This window comes from Triturus cristatus, chromosome 6 (genome assembly GCF_964204655.1).
Source record: "Triturus cristatus chromosome 6, aTriCri1.1, whole genome shotgun sequence".
Classification (NCBI taxonomy): domain Eukaryota; kingdom Metazoa; phylum Chordata; class Amphibia; order Caudata; family Salamandridae; genus Triturus; species Triturus cristatus.
The window spans coordinates 822,915,407-822,936,050 of NC_140589.1; the positions used below are offsets into that span (position 1 = coordinate 822,915,407).

General features: G+C 45.3%; 1 protein-coding gene across 1 annotated transcript in view; it reads left to right on the forward strand.

Annotated features, from left to right (window-relative positions):
• HEATR1 (HEAT repeat containing 1) overlaps positions 1-20,644 on the forward strand; it is a 326,965-nt gene that overhangs the window by 260,699 nt on the left and 45,622 nt on the right. The window contains exons 30-32 of the mRNA XM_085611426.1: positions 6,153-6,383; positions 10,086-10,215; positions 20,103-20,269. Coding sequence (XP_085467552.1) covers positions 6,153-6,383; positions 10,086-10,215; positions 20,103-20,269 — 528 coding nt within the window. The remainder of the gene's footprint in view (positions 1-6,152; positions 6,384-10,085; positions 10,216-20,102; positions 20,270-20,644) is intronic.

A 20,644-nucleotide genomic window follows, 5' to 3' on the forward strand; every position in this document is an offset into this window, starting at 1 on the left:
GAAGGACTTAATCTATAAATCATGGTCTGAAAATTAACTTTAATTTTGTTATACATATGGACTGAGCATGACTTCAGAAATGTTAGTGTACTTTTTTATGGTATGTTGTAATTGTAAGTTTTTTTAAGTTATCCACTAAGATATTGTTCCATGATAGGGCACAGCATGATAGAGGAGTCCTTGAATAATGTACTAAAACTGCTATTGCTTTGCTATAACAGGAATTACAATGTTCGAGGCATATGAGCTGCAGATTACACACTATGCATAGATCGCCATCTGGTGTTGGGCCTGGATGTTTGCTCTTGTTTTTGTCCTGGAAAGTCTTTGGAAGTCACAAGGTAGGTGACTCCTCCTTAGGATCATAGTTCGCATGGGCATCGGCCCCATCCTCAGAATGTTTTTTCCCGCCATCGGGCTCAGATGTGTTTCTCGCGTTCCAGTTCGGAACCATTACCGATTTCTGTTTCGACGCGCAATCCTTCACCCTTTCGACGGTATTGTCTCGATCGCGAACCCTAATCGGCGCGCATCTCTACAAGTCTTCGATTCCGGTCATTGAAGAAGGCCTTCGGGCCGACCTGAGCCTTGGCATCTGGCTCATGGAAAGGACGCCTTTCAATAAGTGTCCTCGTTGTGGGTCGAAGTTTCCCCACAACGATCTGCATGAGGTGTGTAACCTCTGCCTCTCTCCGGAGCACGAGGCCATGGCTTGCTCGTCGAGTTCGATCCCCGACGACATCTTCCAAGAGGGCGTCGATGTGCCAGAGGAGCGGGTCGAAGAAGGCCTCATCAGCGCCTCCGAAGCCGATGACTCCGACATCGAAGAAGTGACTCCGGCTCAACGGGTCGTAAGTAGAGACGTCGACCCCGACCCACTCCCTACTACAACAAAGGCTTCGGTCACACCTTCACCTCCGGGCTCAGATGCACACCGACACACTGCTTCCCATGCCCCGCCCTCGGGCCCGGCAAAGAAGCCTAACAAGACTTCCGGCGACTCGGGCTCGAGTCTGCCTGCCACCGGCGCCGAAGCCCAATCTTCGGTACCGAAAAAGAAGTCGCACCCATCCTCCATGCCGACCACTAGTTCCAACCTGAAGCCCTCGGCACCGAAGACACTGGAGCCGATGAAGAAGCCACTCCCCAAAAGTTCGGACTCACACTCTTTGGAGCCGAAAGGACCATCGACACCGAAGAAGCACACGGAGACTGGTAAACCACACAGCTCCAAGCCCAAAACCGCTCCGGAGCCTGCGCCGACATCGAAAACCCAACCTTCTTCAGAAGAGCTTTTTCGACCAGACCCTCAACAAAAAACTCTTAACTAAAGACCCTAAAACTGGTCAATTGACTGAGTTCCCGGAAAAGGCCACTGGACATGCCTGCACCAGCTCCACCACCTAAAAAGAGGGACATAGCCACATCACCTCTTAGAGTCCCTTCTCCACCTCCACCTCCTCCTCCACCACCACCTCGTTCTCCTACGCCATCCCCCGACACCAGTAGACGATGACCACACATATGATGACACAGGGGACGGTGCGGACGACCTGCCACTAGGGGACGCCAGTCCACCAGCTTCCCCTGACCCCTGGCATGACTATAATACGCCTGATGTCCCTAATGTCCCGCAAGATTACATCTACCCCTTTAGGCCTTCCCCACCAGAAGACACCATGGGTTTTAATCAGCTGGTACACCGAGCTGCCCAGTACCACGGGGTCGACCTACATACAGAACCGGTCGAAGAGGATTTTTTAATGGACACATTTGACACCACCCAAAAGGTCGACATCAACTTTACCCATGCTCAAAGGGGTTATTAAACACGCTACAGAGGTATTTAGGGACCCTGTTGGGGCTAGAGTCATCAATCCTAGAATTGAGAAAAAATACAAAGGTGCCCCTACAGACCCAGCTTACATTAAGGACACAATTCTGTTAGACTCCATGGTGGTCTCAAATTCCAGAAAGAGGGCTAACTTGCAAACATCAGCTGATGCAGCTCCGCCCGACAAATAGTCTAAACTCCTGGACGCCTCTGGCAAAAGAACAGCGTCACAGGCAGCTTACATGTGGCGCATCGCAAACACTCAGGCCCTGTTAGCCAGATACACTATGATGAGTTGGAGTCCCTACTACAACACCTCCCGGACAAATACAAAAATAAGGCCAACGACCTCATACAGGAGGGTAAAGTTATCACCAACACCTCCATCCGGTGCGCTCTCGATGTGGCAGATACAGCATCCAGAGCAGTAAACACAAGTGTCCTCCTCCGCAGGCACGCATGGCTACGCATTTCCGGTTTTAAACCTGAGGTGCAAAGCTCTATCCTCAACCAACCATTCAACCAACAACACCTTTTTGGCCCTGATGTTGATGCATCCCTTGAAAAGATGAAAAAGGACACAGACACAGCCAAATCAATGGGAGCCTTGCAATCGCAAGCTCCCAGACGTTCTTTTTGTCGCTCATACTACAAGGGCAACTCCAGGGGCTACTCGTCTGATAACCAATCCACCTCTTACAAGGCTCCCACCCAATCCACCTTCACCAGAGGTTATCAGAGAGGAGGCAACAATAACCAGGGCAGAGGCAAGACTAACAACACCCGCTCTGCCTCCACCCCTGCCCAATGACTGCCCTCCGCTTCTCCCGGACCATTCCATTCCACTCCGGTCGGGGAAAGACTACAACAGTTCCTTCCTGTCTGGACCAACATCACCACAGACAGGTGGGTGCGACAAATAGTGCAATCAGGTTACTGTCTCGAACTTACCTCTACCCCCCCAAACATTCCACCCAAACAGTGTCCATTTGTCACTCCTGAAACAAGAGGTTATTTCCTCACTACAAAAAAGTGCAATAGAACTAGTAGCCCATCATCAATAAAATACAGGAGTTTACTCCCTATATTTTCTCATACCAAAGAAAGACGGCTCTCTGAGACCTATTCTAGACCTCAGGCCACTAAACCTATACATACAATCAGACCATTTCCACATGGTCACACTTCAGCAGGTCCTCCCTCTACTTTCACAGGGCGTCTTCATGGCTACCTTGGATCTCAAGGACACCTATTTCCATATTCCCATTCACGCAGCTCACAGAAAATATCTCAGGTTTGTAGTGGACGGGCATCACTATCAATTCAAAGTACTCCCTTCAGGAGTCACAACAGCACCACGGGTATTCACAAAGTGCCTGGCGGTAGTCGCAACCCTCTAAGAAGACAACACATTCACGTCTTCCCATACCTCGAAGACTGGCTCATAAAAGCCAGCTCATACAACCAGTGTGTTCATCACACTCGCGCGACTATCCAATTACTCCATGACATGGGGTTCACAATAAGCCACACCAAGTCTCATCTGCAACCCTCTCACACGCAACAGTACCTCGGCGCCACAATAGACGCCTCAAAAGCGCTAGCCTATCCCAGTCCAGCCAGGATAGCAACCATTCTCGCTCTCCTCACCAAATTTCAGCCGCATCACTCTCTTCCAGCTCGAGTGTTCATGCAGCTCATAGGGATGATTGCCTCTTGCATATTCATAGTGCCTCACGCAAGACTCCAGATGCGTCCCATACAAGAGTGCTTAGCACACCAATGAAACCAGGCTCAAGGTCAGCTAACAGATCTGGTGTTGGTAGACGGTCGCACTCATCACTCTCTGCAGTGGTGGAACACCAAAAACCTTTCCAAAGGGCGACTGTTCCTAGAGCCAGTTCCTCAAATTGTCATGACAGCGGACGCATCGCTCTCCGGCTGGGGAGCTAACCTATTACATCACACCATGCAGGGCAGGTGGACACCTCAACAAAAGTTATTCCACATCAATCACCTGGAATTACTGGTCATATTCCAAGCCTTAAAAGCATTCCAAAAACAAATATCAGGCAAGACTGACCTAGTCCGCACGGACAACATGACAGCCATGTACTACATACAGAAACAAGGCGGGACACACTCTCTGCAGCTCTCTCAGCTAGCACAGAATATATGGAGATGGGCTATACCTCAGAACATTATTCTCCTAGCCCAACATGTCCCAGGAGTCCAAAACACCTTAAGTTAAGTAGTCAAACGCAACAGATCCACGAGTGGGAACTTCATCCACAAGTTCTTCAACCATTCTTTCAAATGTGGGGGCAACCACCGATAGACCTCTTCGCCACCAACGAAAACGCCAAATGCCCAAGCTTCGCCGCCAGATACCCACACCCATTGGTCAAAGGCAATGCGATATGGATGAACTGGTCAAGCAGATTTGCGTACGCCTTTCCGCCTCTCCCACTCATACCACTGGTAGTGCGCAAACTACGGCAGCACTCACTGACTCTCATTCTAGTTGCTCCAACTTGGGCCAGACAACCGTGGTACACCACATTGCTGGAACTGTCTGTAGTTCTGCACCAAAGATTACACCTCTCACCACGCCTCTTAACCCAGAACCGTGGAGAGATCAGACACCCGGACCCAGCTCAGCTCAACCTTGCGATCTGGCTCCTGAAATCTTAGAATTCAGTTACCTTAACCTTCTTCCTGACTGTATGAACGTCATTAAGGAAGCTAGACGTCCTACCACTAGAGCCTGCTACACAGCCAAGTGGAAACAATTTGTGATATAATGTCATAACAATAACATCAATCCCCTAGATGTGTCTATCCAATACATCATAAGCTACCTACTACACCTACAAAGGTGCAACTTAGCCTATACGTCTATTAGGCGACACCTTGCTGCCATAGCAGCATATCTACAAAATAGAGAACATTTATCACTATTCAGTTTACCTGCCATCAAAGCCTTTATGAAAGGACTCAAAAGGATAATTCCTCCCAGAGTTCCACCCTCACCTGTGTGGAATTTAAACATCGTTCTCACAAGACTAATGGGAGCTCCGTTTGAACCTCTACATAAATGTGAGCTACAATTCTTAACATGGAAGGTTGCTTTCCTAGTGGCCATAACTTCTCTAAGAAGAGTTAGTGAGCTACAGGCACTAACTATTCAGGAACCTTTCTTACAAATCCATCACTATAAGGTTGTTCTCCAAACTAATCCTAAATTCCTCCCTAAAGTCATTTCTCCCTTCCACCTCAATCAATCTGCGGAGTTGCCCGTATTCTTCTCGCAACCACACAAAGTCGCAGAAAGAGTTCTACATATTTTAGATGTTAAAAGAGCATTGCTCTATTACATTGAGAGAACACAACCTTTTCAAAAGACTAAATAACTTTTCTTTTCTTTCTCACCACCACACAAAGGCAATCCCATATCAAAGGCCAGGATAGCCAGATGGATTGTTAAATGCATACGAATTTGCTACTACAAAGCAAAACGTACTTTAACTGTTCCTCCTAGAGCCCTCTCTACAAGAAAAATTGAGGCTTCTATGGCATTTTTAGGGAACATTCCATTAGATGACATCTGCATAGCAGCTACATGGTCTACACCGCACACGTTCACAAAACACTTTTGTGTAGATGTGCAATCAAAACAACAAGCTACTGTGGGCCAAGCTGTACTCCAAACCCTATTTCAGACTACTGCAACACATACTGGTGGCCGCCGCTATACAATCTATGCATAGTGTGTAATCTGCAGCTCATATGCCTCGAACGGGAAATGCTACTTACCAGTATGCATCTGTTCTTGGCATGTAGAGTTGCAGATCTACACACGCCCATCCGCCTCCCTTTATATGTTCCAGTATTATCTTATTTAGATACAGCATACAAGGGTATCTTCCTGTTTCTTACAAAGCTCCATCATTTCCCTGCTGGCGAAAAACAATCTGAGGATGGAGCCGATGCCCATGCGCATCTTACAAAGCTCCATCATTTCCCTGCTGGCGAACTATGATCCTAAGGAGGAGTCACCTACCTCGTGACTTCCAAAGACTTTCCAGGACAAAAACAAGTGCAAACATCTGGGCCCAACACCAGATGGCGATCTATGCATAGTGCATAGATCTGCAGCTCTACATGCCAAGAACAGATGCATACTGGTAAGTAGCATTTCCCTTCCCTGTTCTGTCAGCTTACATCCTTCAGAAAGTGAGAGTTTCTAAATGGTAGTGTGGTAATCACTGGTGCATTGTTGATTGCTTATTTCCCTAACTTCATTTGTTCTTTCCAGGCGAATGAAGGAGATTCTGATAAAACCACAGGAGATGTGGAGAAGGTGGTCAGTAAAGTTATCCATGTATTTGTTGATGCCCTCCCTCATGTGCCTGAGCACCGTCGCGTACCCATCCTTGCGCAGCTGATTGACACTGTGGGAGCTGAACGGTTCCTCTGGGTCCTGCTAGTGCTGCTCTTTGAACAGCATGTCACCAAAACCGTGACTGCAGCAAGTAATGGAGAGAAGGTGAGATTATTAAGGTGTGATGCAATATTTGTATTTATTTGATTCACATGAAAGACCAAACCTCTTGGGTGAGGCTTATGATTGTAGAGACTGTCAGCATAGATTGGATTCCAAATCCATTCATGTTCACTTTATGAAAACTCTTTTTTTTGCCAAATTAGGATGTTATTGGGTTAAAGGGCCTCCAAATTTCCAGTTTCAGCCAGTTACCATTGTGCAGCAATTATGTGTTTTGTGTTGAACACCCTGATAGGTTACTGGGCCCATAAGTGCCAACAAATACTACTCCTGTCAAGGGCAGATACTCGATAATCTATAATCTCCAAAGAGGTTGATTTCTGTGCGGTAGAGTCACTCTGTGAAGGCTACACACAGGCCTAAAGATTATACTTTTAAAAGGATATTCTGGTGGCTCGATTCACAGAGCTTTATCAAATCATTAATGCAAGTAGTGACAGTCTGAAGGTTTTGTTTTTATCAGCCATTTATCTTTATTTTCAGTGGTTTAGATAGAAGTGGCAGAACATCTGCCTCCGCATTAGCGTGGGATTAGGGTATTTGTGCCAGCCTACTTAAAGTGCATGTGGAATGCTACAGGCTGCAGCTACACAAGACTACAACAGACCACATCACACCAGGATAAATCTATATTCGAGTACTGTAATGGAACCTGCATTTATATTATAACTCCAAGAGTTTCTTGATACTGGGCTGTGTTATGCAGTGCACCAAAGCAAATATAAGTGCACTTTTAGGTTTTTGATGCATTTCCTTGAAAGTACCTAAATAGATTATATTTGTAGCGTGGTGGCCATAGATACATATGCTTAGAATACTACTGCCATCTAGTGTTGGGCTCGGACGTTTGCAACTTGTTTTTCTTCAATGAAGTCTTTTGAGTCACAAGTCGAGTCCTATAGTCTGTATTGCGCATGGTCATTGGCTCCATTGTTTGGTTGTTTTTCTCCGCCATCTGGTTTGGTTTTGGACATCCATCTCGGAGCTCTGGGATTGAAGCTTCGACACATTCCTGTGACCTCTTCAGCGGCCGACTTTTCAACTTAAGCTTTCAACTTTGTCACCATCTTCTTCCACTCAACGCACATGGAGTGATGGAAAAGACTCCCTTCCGCTTCTGCCCCAAGTGCCACGCCAAATACTCCAAACTGCAACCTCTGCCTGTCTCCACAACACACACTGCAACAAAGACCAGTCGACTGACGGTGCACTCGATATCCTCGGGGACCAACCGCAAACCCTCTATACTTCATCTTCGCCTCTCCCCTCCACACTTAACACCATTAGGGTGTCGACTACAGGATTACCACAGACGATGGGTACAGATTTCATCAGATCAGTGAGACCTTTCAATAATAAAAGACTGATATTGTCTCAAAATTATATCTCATCCTCCCAATATCCCACCTCGAACACTAATTGTCAACAGAACACCTCTCACTTTTACAGGAAGAGGTTCAAGCTCTGCTTCAAAAGGGGACCATAGAGCCTGTCACAAAACACCTGTAAGCACCTCCTGCCAGAGCAGGGACTGTTTCTTAGCTCTGATAGCTGGGCTCTCACCTCCTAGGGATTCTAAAATTAGTCTGTGGTGGCAGGTTGTACAAGACCAGTCAGCCAGCACTAGATGACTATTAGGCTTCATCGGATACCTCTAGGGTACGTTCTGGGTGCATGTATTATTAAGTCCATCACTCGAATCAGTGCAGGTTTATGAGTACAAGGTGTTTCATACCAAACATCATATGTTTCAGAGAAACCATTATGTAGATGGGTAAGTAAGACCCAATTCATACCTTAAGATGGCTTTACTGTTTATTTGCAGAATCAAGTAATTGAACAAGACATCACAAGGGCATATCTGCTCGTGCAAATATGTCCTCACATAAAAATTAATGCACCCTGCCTTAGGGCTCAAAGGCCTTCTGTGGGGTGACTTACATAAATTTCATGCAGTGTCTTTGGGCATAGCACTCCGGGTGTGTGCCATGTCGTGTTTTCAAAATGGTTTGTGCCATTCTACGCATTCTGCAATGGCAGTCTGCATGTTTGTGTGTGGGTCCCTTAGGGTGGCGCAATACATGCTACAACCCTTAGGGTCCCTCTTTAGTATCCATGCCCTAGGTACAAGGGGTACCATTTCCTTGTTTTAGGGAAGAGCACTGGCACTGGGGACCTGGTTAGCAGTACCCCCGTGCACCTTCAGTCAAAGCTGCATCAGTACCAGGCAAAAATTGTGTGTGGTGGGGGGGACCATGGCGAAAAGACGCACTTTGCTACAGCAGCTATTCGTAGCATACAGTGTTTCATATGCACCCACCCTCTTCCCCGGAAGCGAATGGTTCACATACACAGTATTCTTATTAAACTATATCTTGCATGTTCATCTTTACCATAACTCTACTGTTCCTATACCAAGCTCACCCGATGAGTCAAAAACAATCTAACAGTGGAGCCGATGACCATGATCATTGCAGATTATAGGAGGAGTCCCCCCACCTCGTGACTGGAAAGACTTAGAAGAAAAACAAGTTGCAAACGTCAGAGCCCAACACTAAATGGCAGGCGTATGCTAAGCATATAAATCTACAGCCCTACACTCCACGAATAGATGCTTACAGGTTAAGTAACATATTCCTTGCCAACACTGTTTACCAACACTGTGATGACAAGGTTGGTCCCTATAGTGTGTATTTAAAAACACAAACACCCACACTCTCAAACACATTCTCTCTTACTTACTCACCCTTTCCCAGCCGGTACAGGTTTACAGTTTGCTATGGATGCAGTTTGCAAATTGCTCCAGCAAGTGCCCATCAGACCGAGGTACCAAGTGCTTGGAACTCTATTCTAGAAGAAGTCAATTGGAGCATTCAAGAAATGTTATCACCAGCAGTAGGTAACAAGCAATAGCTTTGATCCCGCTGTAAAGTAGCATTGAAATCTTATAAAGCTTTGATTACTGACCTAATGTGCTTACAATTATACAATTTGCTTATAATTTTTCAAAACGTTTTTTTAAGGAGAACCACCAAACATCTGTAAATCTTTAACTCCTACAATGTTGACCAAAATTACTGGCTTCATTTGCCAATAAGTGCACGGATTGCTACTACATTTGCCCAGACATATTATGCCTACAGCTACTGTCTACCTGGACCACCCTGCCATTAAGAGCGGACCTCACATTATCTCCTCCCACATTCTCCTTGCCTTATCTATTATCCACCTGCTCCCCCCATGCCTGTTCCATCTTAGTAATGTTCAAATTGCTGGGAGGTTTCGGTGTTCAGAACGCAAGCATTCTCAATACTTATTGAAGGAGGTCCAAGGTTGTCAAAGGAAGATTTGACACTTTTCTAAGGACAGGGGCCTCTTTAAAAATGTACACATGGACCAGGCTACTTTTAATTTTTTGAGCAACACTCCCCAGTAGATTGCCTGTTTTATATCATTTTTTCCACTGTAAATATTACATCTTTGGGATATTTCATATATAAATGTAATAGATTGTGTTTCCTTGGTGATGAGTAATTTAATACATTGGTTTGACATTGTTGGTGTCTTTGTCAATTTCTTTTGCCATAAAAGCTTCATTTTTTTCTATTCTTTTCCTCCAATATGTGTTTTCTATAAAAAAGAAAAAAAAGTGAGTCTTATTTGGTACCCATTTTTTTGTAACAGGATGCAGTATTGGAGCTGGACACCGAGTTTTGGATTTCTGTGTGCTGTGATTTCAGTGTGCAGGATCAACTACAAAGCTTGATAAAGATACTGCAATATCTGACAAAGCTGCCAAAAAATAAGGATGAAGGTAACAATAGAATTAGATACTGCTGTATATCATAATTCTTGCAAGGTTATGGTATAATAAATGTATGATGTTATAAACGTATCTACATTTACACTATCTTAAGTCGTGCTAAGCATTTGTTATACTCACAGAGGTAATATATGAGACACACACTCTGGAATAAATCCGAGACCAATTTAGAAAAATATGTTGTATTTTTATATACATTTCGATACCAAGAACCTTCTTATTAAGTAAGTACTTTTTTAAAATATTGAATTTCAGAGGTGAGTAAATAGTTGCTCAGCTTCAGGACGAGTCACTCGGTCACGATTGTCGAGACTGGTGCAGGCAGGGTTTGGCACCAAAAGTCCACAGCAAGTCTTCAGTTCTCGTTCTCTCATGTCTCTTCTTTGACCTCTTCTTCTGGATCCGTCGAAATCTAAGTTCCTGGCTTAGGGGTTCCCCTAAATGCTCAATTCAAGGACGTTAAGGGAAGGACCGGTAGAGCCAATGGGCTACTCACCTTTACAGTGACTACACCCACTATATGACCACTTCCTGTTGCAAGTGGGCATAACCCTGTTCCAGTGAGCCTAATTCCACCAAAAACCAAGATGGTGGATGTAAGAAACTGGCTCTATATATACTGCACCAAAGTGAGGTACAGGGTGTATAGAGTCCAAGAGTCCCCAAAGGTAGGCAGAGGTTAAAGTTAGATAGAACCTTACTTTCTAAAGTGGTAGCTTGGTCGAGCAGTAAGGCAGTATCAGAGGACAGTGTTAAGCATTTGATGAACACACTCAGTCAGTAAATGAAGTCACACACTCAAGAACTGAACTGTAGGCCAATTGTTGTATAAAAATGTATACTGTTGTTTTATTTTTCTAGAACCATGCAAGCCTGGCACAGGTAAGCAAATAAATACTTTGCAGTAATAAGATACTTTGTTTGTAATACAGTTCGAAAATGCAGTAGAAATTATACTGGTTTTGGTTTACAGTTAAGGAAGCTGTTTGCAACACTTAGCAGGTATAGTACATTCAAATGAATGGGCTTTTTCAATAAATTGCAGGTAAGTTACTTTTCTAACACAGTGCTGGATCCTAGATTCAGCACTGGGACATTTCCTGAAAACAGTTAAGAAAATGCGTTTTAGTTAGATGTACGATTTTTAAAGAATATTCTTGCATTTCAAAAGTTGACTCTTAGAAACTTTTTCACAGAGAACCACCAATGTTATCCTATGGAAGGAAATTCAATTCACAGGTAAGTTACTCTTACGTTACTTTTCCTACTCAGTGCTGGATACCTAGATTAAGCACTGGGAAATTTCCTGAAAACAGTTGAGAAAATGCGTTTTGGTTATTTGTGAGATTTTTAAAGAATATTCTTAGTTTTCAAAAGTCGACAGCCCATGAATGGACTTGGGCACTGTAGGGGTACAGGGCTCATGCACCTGTACTCTCACCACTGGCATAGGGCACCCAGCTAGAGGGGTGACTGATGTATGCCAGGGCAGTGGTTTGTGGGCATGACACAAAGGGATGTGTGCCATGTCGACTCTTTGTTTTGTTCTGCACCAAGACACCCAGTCTGCAAAGGCAGTGTGTGAGTGTCAGGGTACAGGACCTCTAAGGGTTGCACAATAAGTGCTGCAGCCTTTAGAGGCCTTCCCTGGTCACAGTGCCCTGGGTACCTGTGCTGCCATTTATCAGGGGATGACATGTGACCAGAGATGCCAATTGGGTTTAGGCTTCAATGCAGGTTTAGGGAAGGAACACAGGCCCTGGGTACCTGACTGGCAGGAGCCCAGGGCACACTTAGTGAAAGTACATCAGAAATTCAGCAAAAAGTGGGGGCATACCATGCAAGAAAGAGGGCACTTTCTCAGAGTGGAATTCTAGTTTTAATGTTCACATTAGGTAGCCCACCTTAGGGTTAGAACTAGGTTGATGGGTAACACGCCTCCCAGCTAGCTAAATGTTTTGCCTGTCCTAGTGCTAAATGGGCCCGGGGCGGGGGTGGCATTTCCCCTCTCTGGGGAAGTCTGGGCCTCATATTAAAGGCAGCAGAGGCCTTTGAAGCCTCCTGCCTTGATATGCTGAATACTTAGCCATCTTGCTTGGAGGAGGTGACCACACCACCGACCAGAGCAGGCATTGTTTCTGCCCTCAGAGCATGGGCTGTCACCTGCGGGGGTTCAGAAACTTGTATGTGGTAGCAGGCTGGTCTAGTCCAGTCAAAAAGCACCCCGCGGGCCTTTGCGGACTGCCTTAGTTATCAGCCGCTCCTCTGAATTCGGTTATATCGAACTACCGAACATTTGACGTTTTATCCAGGATTTCTGATATCTGAAGAAGTCCCAACTGCTCAGATCCTCCGCGCATTTGCCTGGTATACGCCCCTTCCAGACCCACAACTCCACCTGGTGGACGCGTGCATTGACACAAACCTATTCGCTGCAATCCTTTATGCTTTTTCTTTGGCATTCTTCATTTATCTTTATTATATAGACTCCTCTATCAGCCTTGCCTTCTTGTTTGATCTTTCGTGTTGATAAACAATTCCTTCTGGTATTCTACATCCGTTCGGCCCCATGGACTCTGGACATGAATGTAGCCCCACACCCTGAAGAAGGTGATACCCCAGATAGGGGGTGTTAACACCGAAACGCTCATCGGCGTGTTTGATCTTTATTGTCCCTTACATATGTATTTGACTGTTTGATTTATGTAAAGACGAACAAATGTTGATCCAATTAATTTTTTCAATATATTCATCAAAAGTGTCTTTGTAATTTATGTTTATAAGCCTTGAACCGCACATTAGCAACTAGACTGCTCTATGAAGTAAAAATTCCTTTTATGTTTCATATGTATAGGGATCTTGAATCATAACTAGGTATAATTCGTGATGAATGTTTAGTGTGCTTTCACGGTTTGAATGGATTAATCTGAGTGCGAGACTGTATGAATGGTATGTATGAAAGGAAGTCCATGGGAATTACCACTATTCGGGCCATTGTATTTGTTGTATATATTTTATTGTGCAACGAGATGATTTATGCACTAATTTATCTGCTTTGAATAACAGTAAAATAAAAATAAAATGTTGTTTAAATAATTTGATTTATGTTTTTGTTTGAGCACATGGCTTAGCTAGAGTGGCTTTTCAATTAAAGACTTAATTGCGTTCTTTGAAATAGTGAGGTAGAGCAGACTGTTAGTGTTTTGATACTTTGGTCTAGTCCAGTCAGCCAGTGCACGAAAGGCTGCCAGGTTTTCAGGGGACACTTCTATTGTGCCCTCTGGGTGCATGTATTATTAAATCTATCACTGGAATTAGTGTGTGCTTATTAATACGAGATGTTTGATGCCAACCATCTTTAGTTTCAGTGAAGCCATCATGTAGCTGAGGAACTTGTAATCACCAGTGCCCAGTACATATGCTCAAGATGGCTTCCCTGTTTACTGGCAATGTCCAAGAATTGACATGGACATCACAGGGGCATACCTGCTCAAGCAGATGGGTCTTCACATGTAATATAATGCACCCTGCTGTAGGGATGAATGTAGGAAGCTGGCTCTGTATATATTATTGCAACTAGGTGGTAATACCATTCACAGAGTCCAGGGGGTCCCCAAAAGTGCACAGGGCTCAATCCAAAAGCCAAAGTGTTCTATTAGTGGCAGTGGCAGCGAGCAGCCTTAGGCCTAACACAGAGCTGGCTTTGACTGCAGAGTGTCTTCTTTCTTCTTAGATCATCGCAGATCTGCTTTCTAGGTCTAGGGGAGACACCTAAATACTAGATTTAGGAGCGTCTTAGGGGATTAGCAGGTAGGACCAATGGGCATTGTACCTGGGGTGACTACACCCTCTATTATGCCACCCTTCTGTAGGAGGGGGCATAGACCTGTCTTGATGGGAGGGGTCTCCTCATCTTAAAGGTGGAGGGGACTGAAAGATGTGCTTCACCTCATCTCTCCCACCCTAGGGATGGAGTTGACAGAGGTGGGCACACCTCATATTCTTCTAAGTTTTCCCGCCCAAAGTCGGGAAGTAAACCAGGGGCTGCCATCTGCTGCTAGCATGTGGTAGTGTGGTCTAGCAGCCTTTGGCTTATCAAAGGGGAGTGGTAGGAATTTGTTGCACACACAGAGTCAGTAAATGAGACACACACTCAAGGAAATCAGACACCAATTTAGAAAAATAACAGATTTTTATATTAATTTAGACACCAAGATCTTTGAGATTAGGTAAGTACTTTTCAAGTTAGCGATTTTCAGAAGCACAGAAACTACAGCTGTCCGATTTGAGGCATGAGCTTCGATCACCCTAATTATTTAATGGGAGAAACATACACTGCATAGGGGTACTTGTAATAGAGTTACAGGGTTGTTCTTCTGGACTTAAGGTGAGTGGGGTCAAAGGTCCTTAGAACAACCAGCAGTTTCGATTGAAGGTCTTTGGAGAAAGTGTGCACCGTCTGTAGGCTTGGATTTGGGCTGTGGGGCTCAGGTGCAGAGGTGCTTTGTCAGGCGGTTGCTTACTTTGGAGGCTCTCACTTGTTAGGTCGACCTGGAGATGGGGACAAAACGGGACAGCAAGGCCATTCTCAATGAAGGCCTCTCTGATGCTGAGTCCCAGCAGTGTTGGTATCTGTGCTGGACACTAAACAAGCCTTGGCTGCTGCAAGGGGACTTGTATCCCGGGTATTGGTGCAGGGCAGCCCCTTGGGGTCCTGGTGTCTCCAAACTTGGTAAAGAGATGTATCTGACCTCCTGAAGCACGGAGACCTACTCCTGGGATACAGCTTCCTTGGTGTACCCGAGGGTCAGCAGAATGGTGAACCGGTCAGTGCCTGCAAGGAAGTGGCTCCTCTGCATCAAAGGAGATGCTAGCTTGATGACAAAGTGCTCACAGCCCTCTGAGACTTTTGGAGGATGCAGAGCTGCAGTATGGGTCAAGTCTTTGCAATTGTCAAGACAGGAGCAAGGATGCTGGCATGGTTTGGCGCTAAGTCCACAGCTAGTCCACAGTTTTTGCACTCTTCTTTGTCCTTCTTCTTTACTAAAGCGAATCTGAGTTTCTGGTGCCAGGGGATGACCTAAATATGCAATTTAGGGTCGTTAAGGGGAGTGAAGTGTAATGGGCTACTTAACCTCGGGGTCACCCCACACCCCACCCCCTATTTGACCACTTCTTGTGGGTAGTGGGCATAACCCTGTCCCAGAGTTTCTAATTCCACCTAAAACAAGATGGTGGAACCCTTGTTTCGTGAATAGCATCAGGTAGCCCTCCTGACTATCCTGGTGGTGCAACACGCCTACTGCATAGCTAATTTCCTGCCTATCCTTGTGCCCAATAGGCATCAGGTGGCATCTCCCAGGTCTGGGGGAAGCCATGGTCTCATATCAAAGGCAACAGAGGGTTTGAAGCCCTTGGCCTTGATATGCTAAATCACTAGTCATCCTGCTGGAGGAGGTGTGAGCACTTTACCCCGGAGCAGGCTTTGTTTCTGGCCTCAGAGAGCATGGGCTCTCACCTGCAGGGGTTCAGAAACTAATTTTTAGTGGCAGGCTGGTCAATACCTGTCAACTAGTACACTAGATAGTGGTAGGTTTTTCTCGGTGCATGTCATAATAAATGCAATAACGACAACAGTAGGGATTTATTAAGACAAGGTGTTTGATACCAAACACCGTAGGTTTCAGTAAAGACATCATGTAGCTTGGTAACTCGTAATGACTAGTGCCCAGTACATATACTTAAGACGGCTTCCGTGTTCACTAGTACCATCCAGTAATTTAACTAGACAGCACAGGGACATATCTGCTCATGTAGATATGTCCTCACATGTGATATAATGCACCCTGCCTTAGGGCTACAATGCCTGCTGTAGGGGTGACTTACATACATTTCATGCAGTGACTTTGGCATGGCACACACTGTGGCATTTCATGTTTTCACTCATGGGTTGCACCATGACACGCAATCTGCATTGGCAGGCTACATGCAGTTTGTATGGTGGTCCCTCAGGGTGGCATAATAAATGCTGCAGCCCCTGGGGACCCACCGTGCCCATAGGTACCAGGGGTGCCATATACTAGGGACGTACAGGGGTGCTAAAGTTTGTGCCAATTGTGTTACATTTGGCCTGGCCCAAGGCACAAGCCTCCTGAGTCTCCTGGTAGGAGACAAGTCTCTCTGCAGGCTATAGATCCCCCAGCAATCTGCTGCCACAAAGAGATGAACATGGTGGACCCAATATCTTTAAACTTTTTCAGCACACATAAATCTAAGTCCCTGCAGAAGGGTGGTCTTCGAAGCACCCTTGAAATTCCATTTCCAGACTCGAGCAGTATGTTGCACCAGGAAGGGAAAGTCATCCCCTAGACTGGCGCCCCTTAGTAATACTTCTATAAGGAAAATGTCCATATACATCCACCGCAATAGTCTTCTTTCTCTATTGACCTGTTCTGCTTCCACCCCCTTCCCTCTCCTGGTGATTCAGTTTCAACATATCGAGCGCTCCCGACTTCTTCTGCCCACCCATGCCAGTGAGCTGAAAAGGCTATTTAGCTGCCTGAATGCAGCTTGTGGGCTGGGAGACAAGGTCCTCTGGATTGTATTGCGGCGTCAGGGAAGAAACACCATTTTAGCTATAGCCACTCTCACCATTGTGGAAAGGGGCACGCCAGCCCAGAACCGAAAAGACGAGTGTAATCCCTTGAACATTCTCTCCACATTATAGGTGTATTGCAACACCGGCGTCGCCACCACTAGGATGCCAAGGTATTTGCATTTGTATGTTTCCCTCAGAAGGCCGAGGGCAGGGAGGCGGCCCACTGGGGTCTGTGTCAAAGCACCCAGGGGAAACAAAGTACTGTTATTCCTATTGGTTTACAGCCCTGTCACTTCAACAAACCCATCCAGGTGGGTCATCCACACAGGGACAGAGTCCTCCGGTCTCTGTAGGTAGAATAGGGGATCATCAGTGTACAGTAAGTGCCTATGTGTGGTATTTCCTAAGCGGATCCCCCAGATCACCAGCGCCTGCTGATGTTTGCTAGCAAGTGGCTCCAGGGCCAGGGCGAACAGAAGCAAGGACCCTGTCTGGTGCCACGCTGTGTTCCAAAGATTTCCAACACCACCCTTCCATTTCAAACTCTAGCCCGTGGGTTCATTTATTTATTTATAGTATTTGTAAAGCACTAACATTCATCCCCGAAGGGATATCCGGGCGCTAAGACAGCCAAATGTTCTAGTCGACAGAGTAGCGACTGGAGATGGAGGAAGCAAATGCATCAGTTCAGGAAGAGACATTTTTTCAGTTTTTTCCTCAACACCAGGTAATCATTTGTGAGACGGAGGTCCAAAGGGAGAGCTGCCAGATGGGTAACCGAGCGACCACCTGCTCTGGCCTTCTTGAACCTCTTTGCTTTGGCCAGGGCATGCTTTGTTGTTCTTAAAGTTCTCGAGGGTTGATACAATTCAACCTTCTGCTTAAGAAGCAATGGGCCAGAGTTGTGCAGAGCTCTGAGAGTATGACAGGGTAGTTTAAACTTACTTCGTTTGCGTGTAAGCAACTAGTGTAGAGCTTTTAGACAGGAAGTGGTGGAGCTATATCTGTCCTTATTGCAGGTAAGTTTTGCTGCGGCGTTTTGAATTGTCTGTAGATACATGAACAGATAATCCGCCAGCTCCACATACGAGTCATTGCCGTAGTCCAAATGGCTAACAAGCAAGGCCTGGACTACTGTATGACGCCAGTCGATCGGGATCCATCTTAATAGTTGGTTAAGCAATTTTAACACACCAAAACATTTACTACATGTGAATAGCACCTCATCTTGCATGGATAGGGAGCAGTCAATGATAACTTCTTAAATTTTTTGCAGTCATTTTGGGTTCCGGGGCAGTACCTAACAAGGGGGCAACCAAGAATCATCTCAAATGTATTCTGCTCCACCAAATATTGGAATCTCCGTGTTATCTGTATTGAGTTTTAGGCAGTGCGCTGTCATCCAGCTAGCTACTTCTGAGAGACAGCCCCCTACGTTTTTCTTTGTCTCTGCCGGCTTTTCGCTAATAAAAAATGATCAGCAGGGTGTCATCAGGGAAGAGCAAATGTTGAAGCCACAGTTTATGACCAAAGTGGCGAGGGCAGCAACATATACATTAAAAAGTGTAGGGCTCAGAGAGGAGCACTCGGGGACGCCACATTTTTCGCTGTAGGGGGCGATCTAAAAGTGTTCAGCTGAATGCATTGGGATCTGTTACATAGGAAGGAACCAAACCATTGCAGAGTAGTGGAGTGGAGTCCAACCTCATGCAGTCTCTTAGTCAGACTACGAGAGTCCATGTCGAATGCCTGGGTTCATGTAAAGTAAGTTAACCCACAAAGAGGTTTTTTCCGAATTCCATTCGGTTTAACTCTTTCGTTTGATATGGCCATTCTAAAGTATCAAAGCTTCTAGAATTGTCCACCGATGCCAAGACCAACTCCTTGCTACAGTCCCACGCCAAATGCCACGTGTTAGACACCTCAGATTGAGAGGTGTGCTTCGACCAGATATAAATCCACACTGTAGTTCATGGACCAACTGGCCAATCACCCGCTGCTGTCAAATTGCCAAAGCCTTCCAAAGGACCTTGGCATCAAGAGTTAATTATGGTTAAAGGCCAGTAGGATGTGACCTCTGCTGGGTGCCCCCTGGCTTCAGATCATGTGCACAAGGCCCTCCTTCATCGATGGCAGAGCTGTCCCCGAGCCCCTGCCTCCACAAAGACCTCCAACAGCTTCTCAGACAATTGGGATGTAAATGATTGGTAAAAGTCTATTGGAAAGCCATCTCTTCCAGGAGCTTTGTTTGGACAGTGCAGATATAGCTTTCTGCAATTTCTCCAAAGAGATGTCCACCTCCAGTTCCTCTCGGAGTGCCTATCTTCCAGGGTAGTGGACGCAACACTCTGGTATACCGCACTTATAGTTAGTCCTGGAACACTAAGCTGATTGCCGCTTGTGTGGTGGCTCTACTCCTGTCCAGTCGCAGCAGGACCAGCACTAGAGTGCCACTTTCTCTCTGTTTAGTATCCAGGCAAGCAGCTTGCCAGCCTTATCTCCCTCCCTGTGCAACCATTCCCTATATTCCCTTTGTGACAATCTGTCTAGTCTTTTGGGGGTTTCCCCCAAGGACCTTCTCGCCTCTGTGTCCTCCACCCTATCCTCTAGTGTTTTCATCACTGCCATCATTATGGACATTTGATCCTTGAGGGTTTTAACTTCCTGTTGCAGAGAGCCTATGGAGTGCTGTGCAGTTTTGACCGTATCTGTTACCATGTGTAAGTTTGTGTGAAGCAAACTGACCTCAATTGAGACAGAGGCAATCTTCCCCTCCAGTACAGAGTTATATTTAAGATTGTTTTGTTCTGAAACATCTCTTCTGCCCACAGGCCTCTGGCTGTCTTACTAGAGATTTTCTATTTGACTTCACTCAATATAACATGATTGTTTATGGAAGAAAACATTTAAACACAATATGTACTTTGCCACTTTAGATGAACCTCTGACAGGTTAATACCCATTTTAATTTGTAGCAGAATTTTAAAATATAACTCTTAAAAAAAAAAAGTGCAGGATTAGACTTCCCCCTTCTGACTTGGCCCAACTGTCTCCATCTACAACTGTTACTCAAAAGCTTCATCACATATAGAATGTGCATAAGTAAAATATTTATTAATTTGTATTAGGCATACTCCATAGCAATTGGATATATATTCTGCATGTGTTTACTTCTAAAGTATAGATTGTAACCATCTCTAGTACACTACTAGAATTGCATATCTAATGCTTTGCAGCCAATGTTTAGAATAAAGTCCTTATTTTCCGATTGATTTTGCAGATGATTCTGAAAAGAAAAAGTCAAAATTGCGTAAATCCAAACCGCAGGAGCCTGAACAGCACCTCTTTAATGTGGAATCTCACTCGGGCAAGCAGTTGCGTCACTTCAAGTTCCTTTCCATCTCTTTCATGGCGCAGCTCCTGGCATCACAGCGCTTTGTTGGAAAGGTGAGCATTAGCCATACAACTAGCGAGGGCTTGGCTTGACCTTTTGTTTTCATACCTTGTTTGCTCCCACTGTTCTACTTCCTCATTGTTGTTGCTGTTGAGATATTGGAAAGTCACAATAAAAGCTCAGTATGGCACTCGTTCTGAAGGGACAGGAATACCACTTGCAGATTTGCTGATGCTGTGAATAGCTGTAATTCTGGAATGCAGCAACATTGCAGTAATACAAGTTGTACCCTGTGGGTACCATTTGAAATCTGGATTTACTGCTGGAGTCAGTATTTCCCTACTTGATTCCAGTGGTAATTCCCCTTTTTAGCTGGTTTTCCACCAGAAATGTCAAATGTTTGGTGAACAGCGGTGATGGGTTAACAC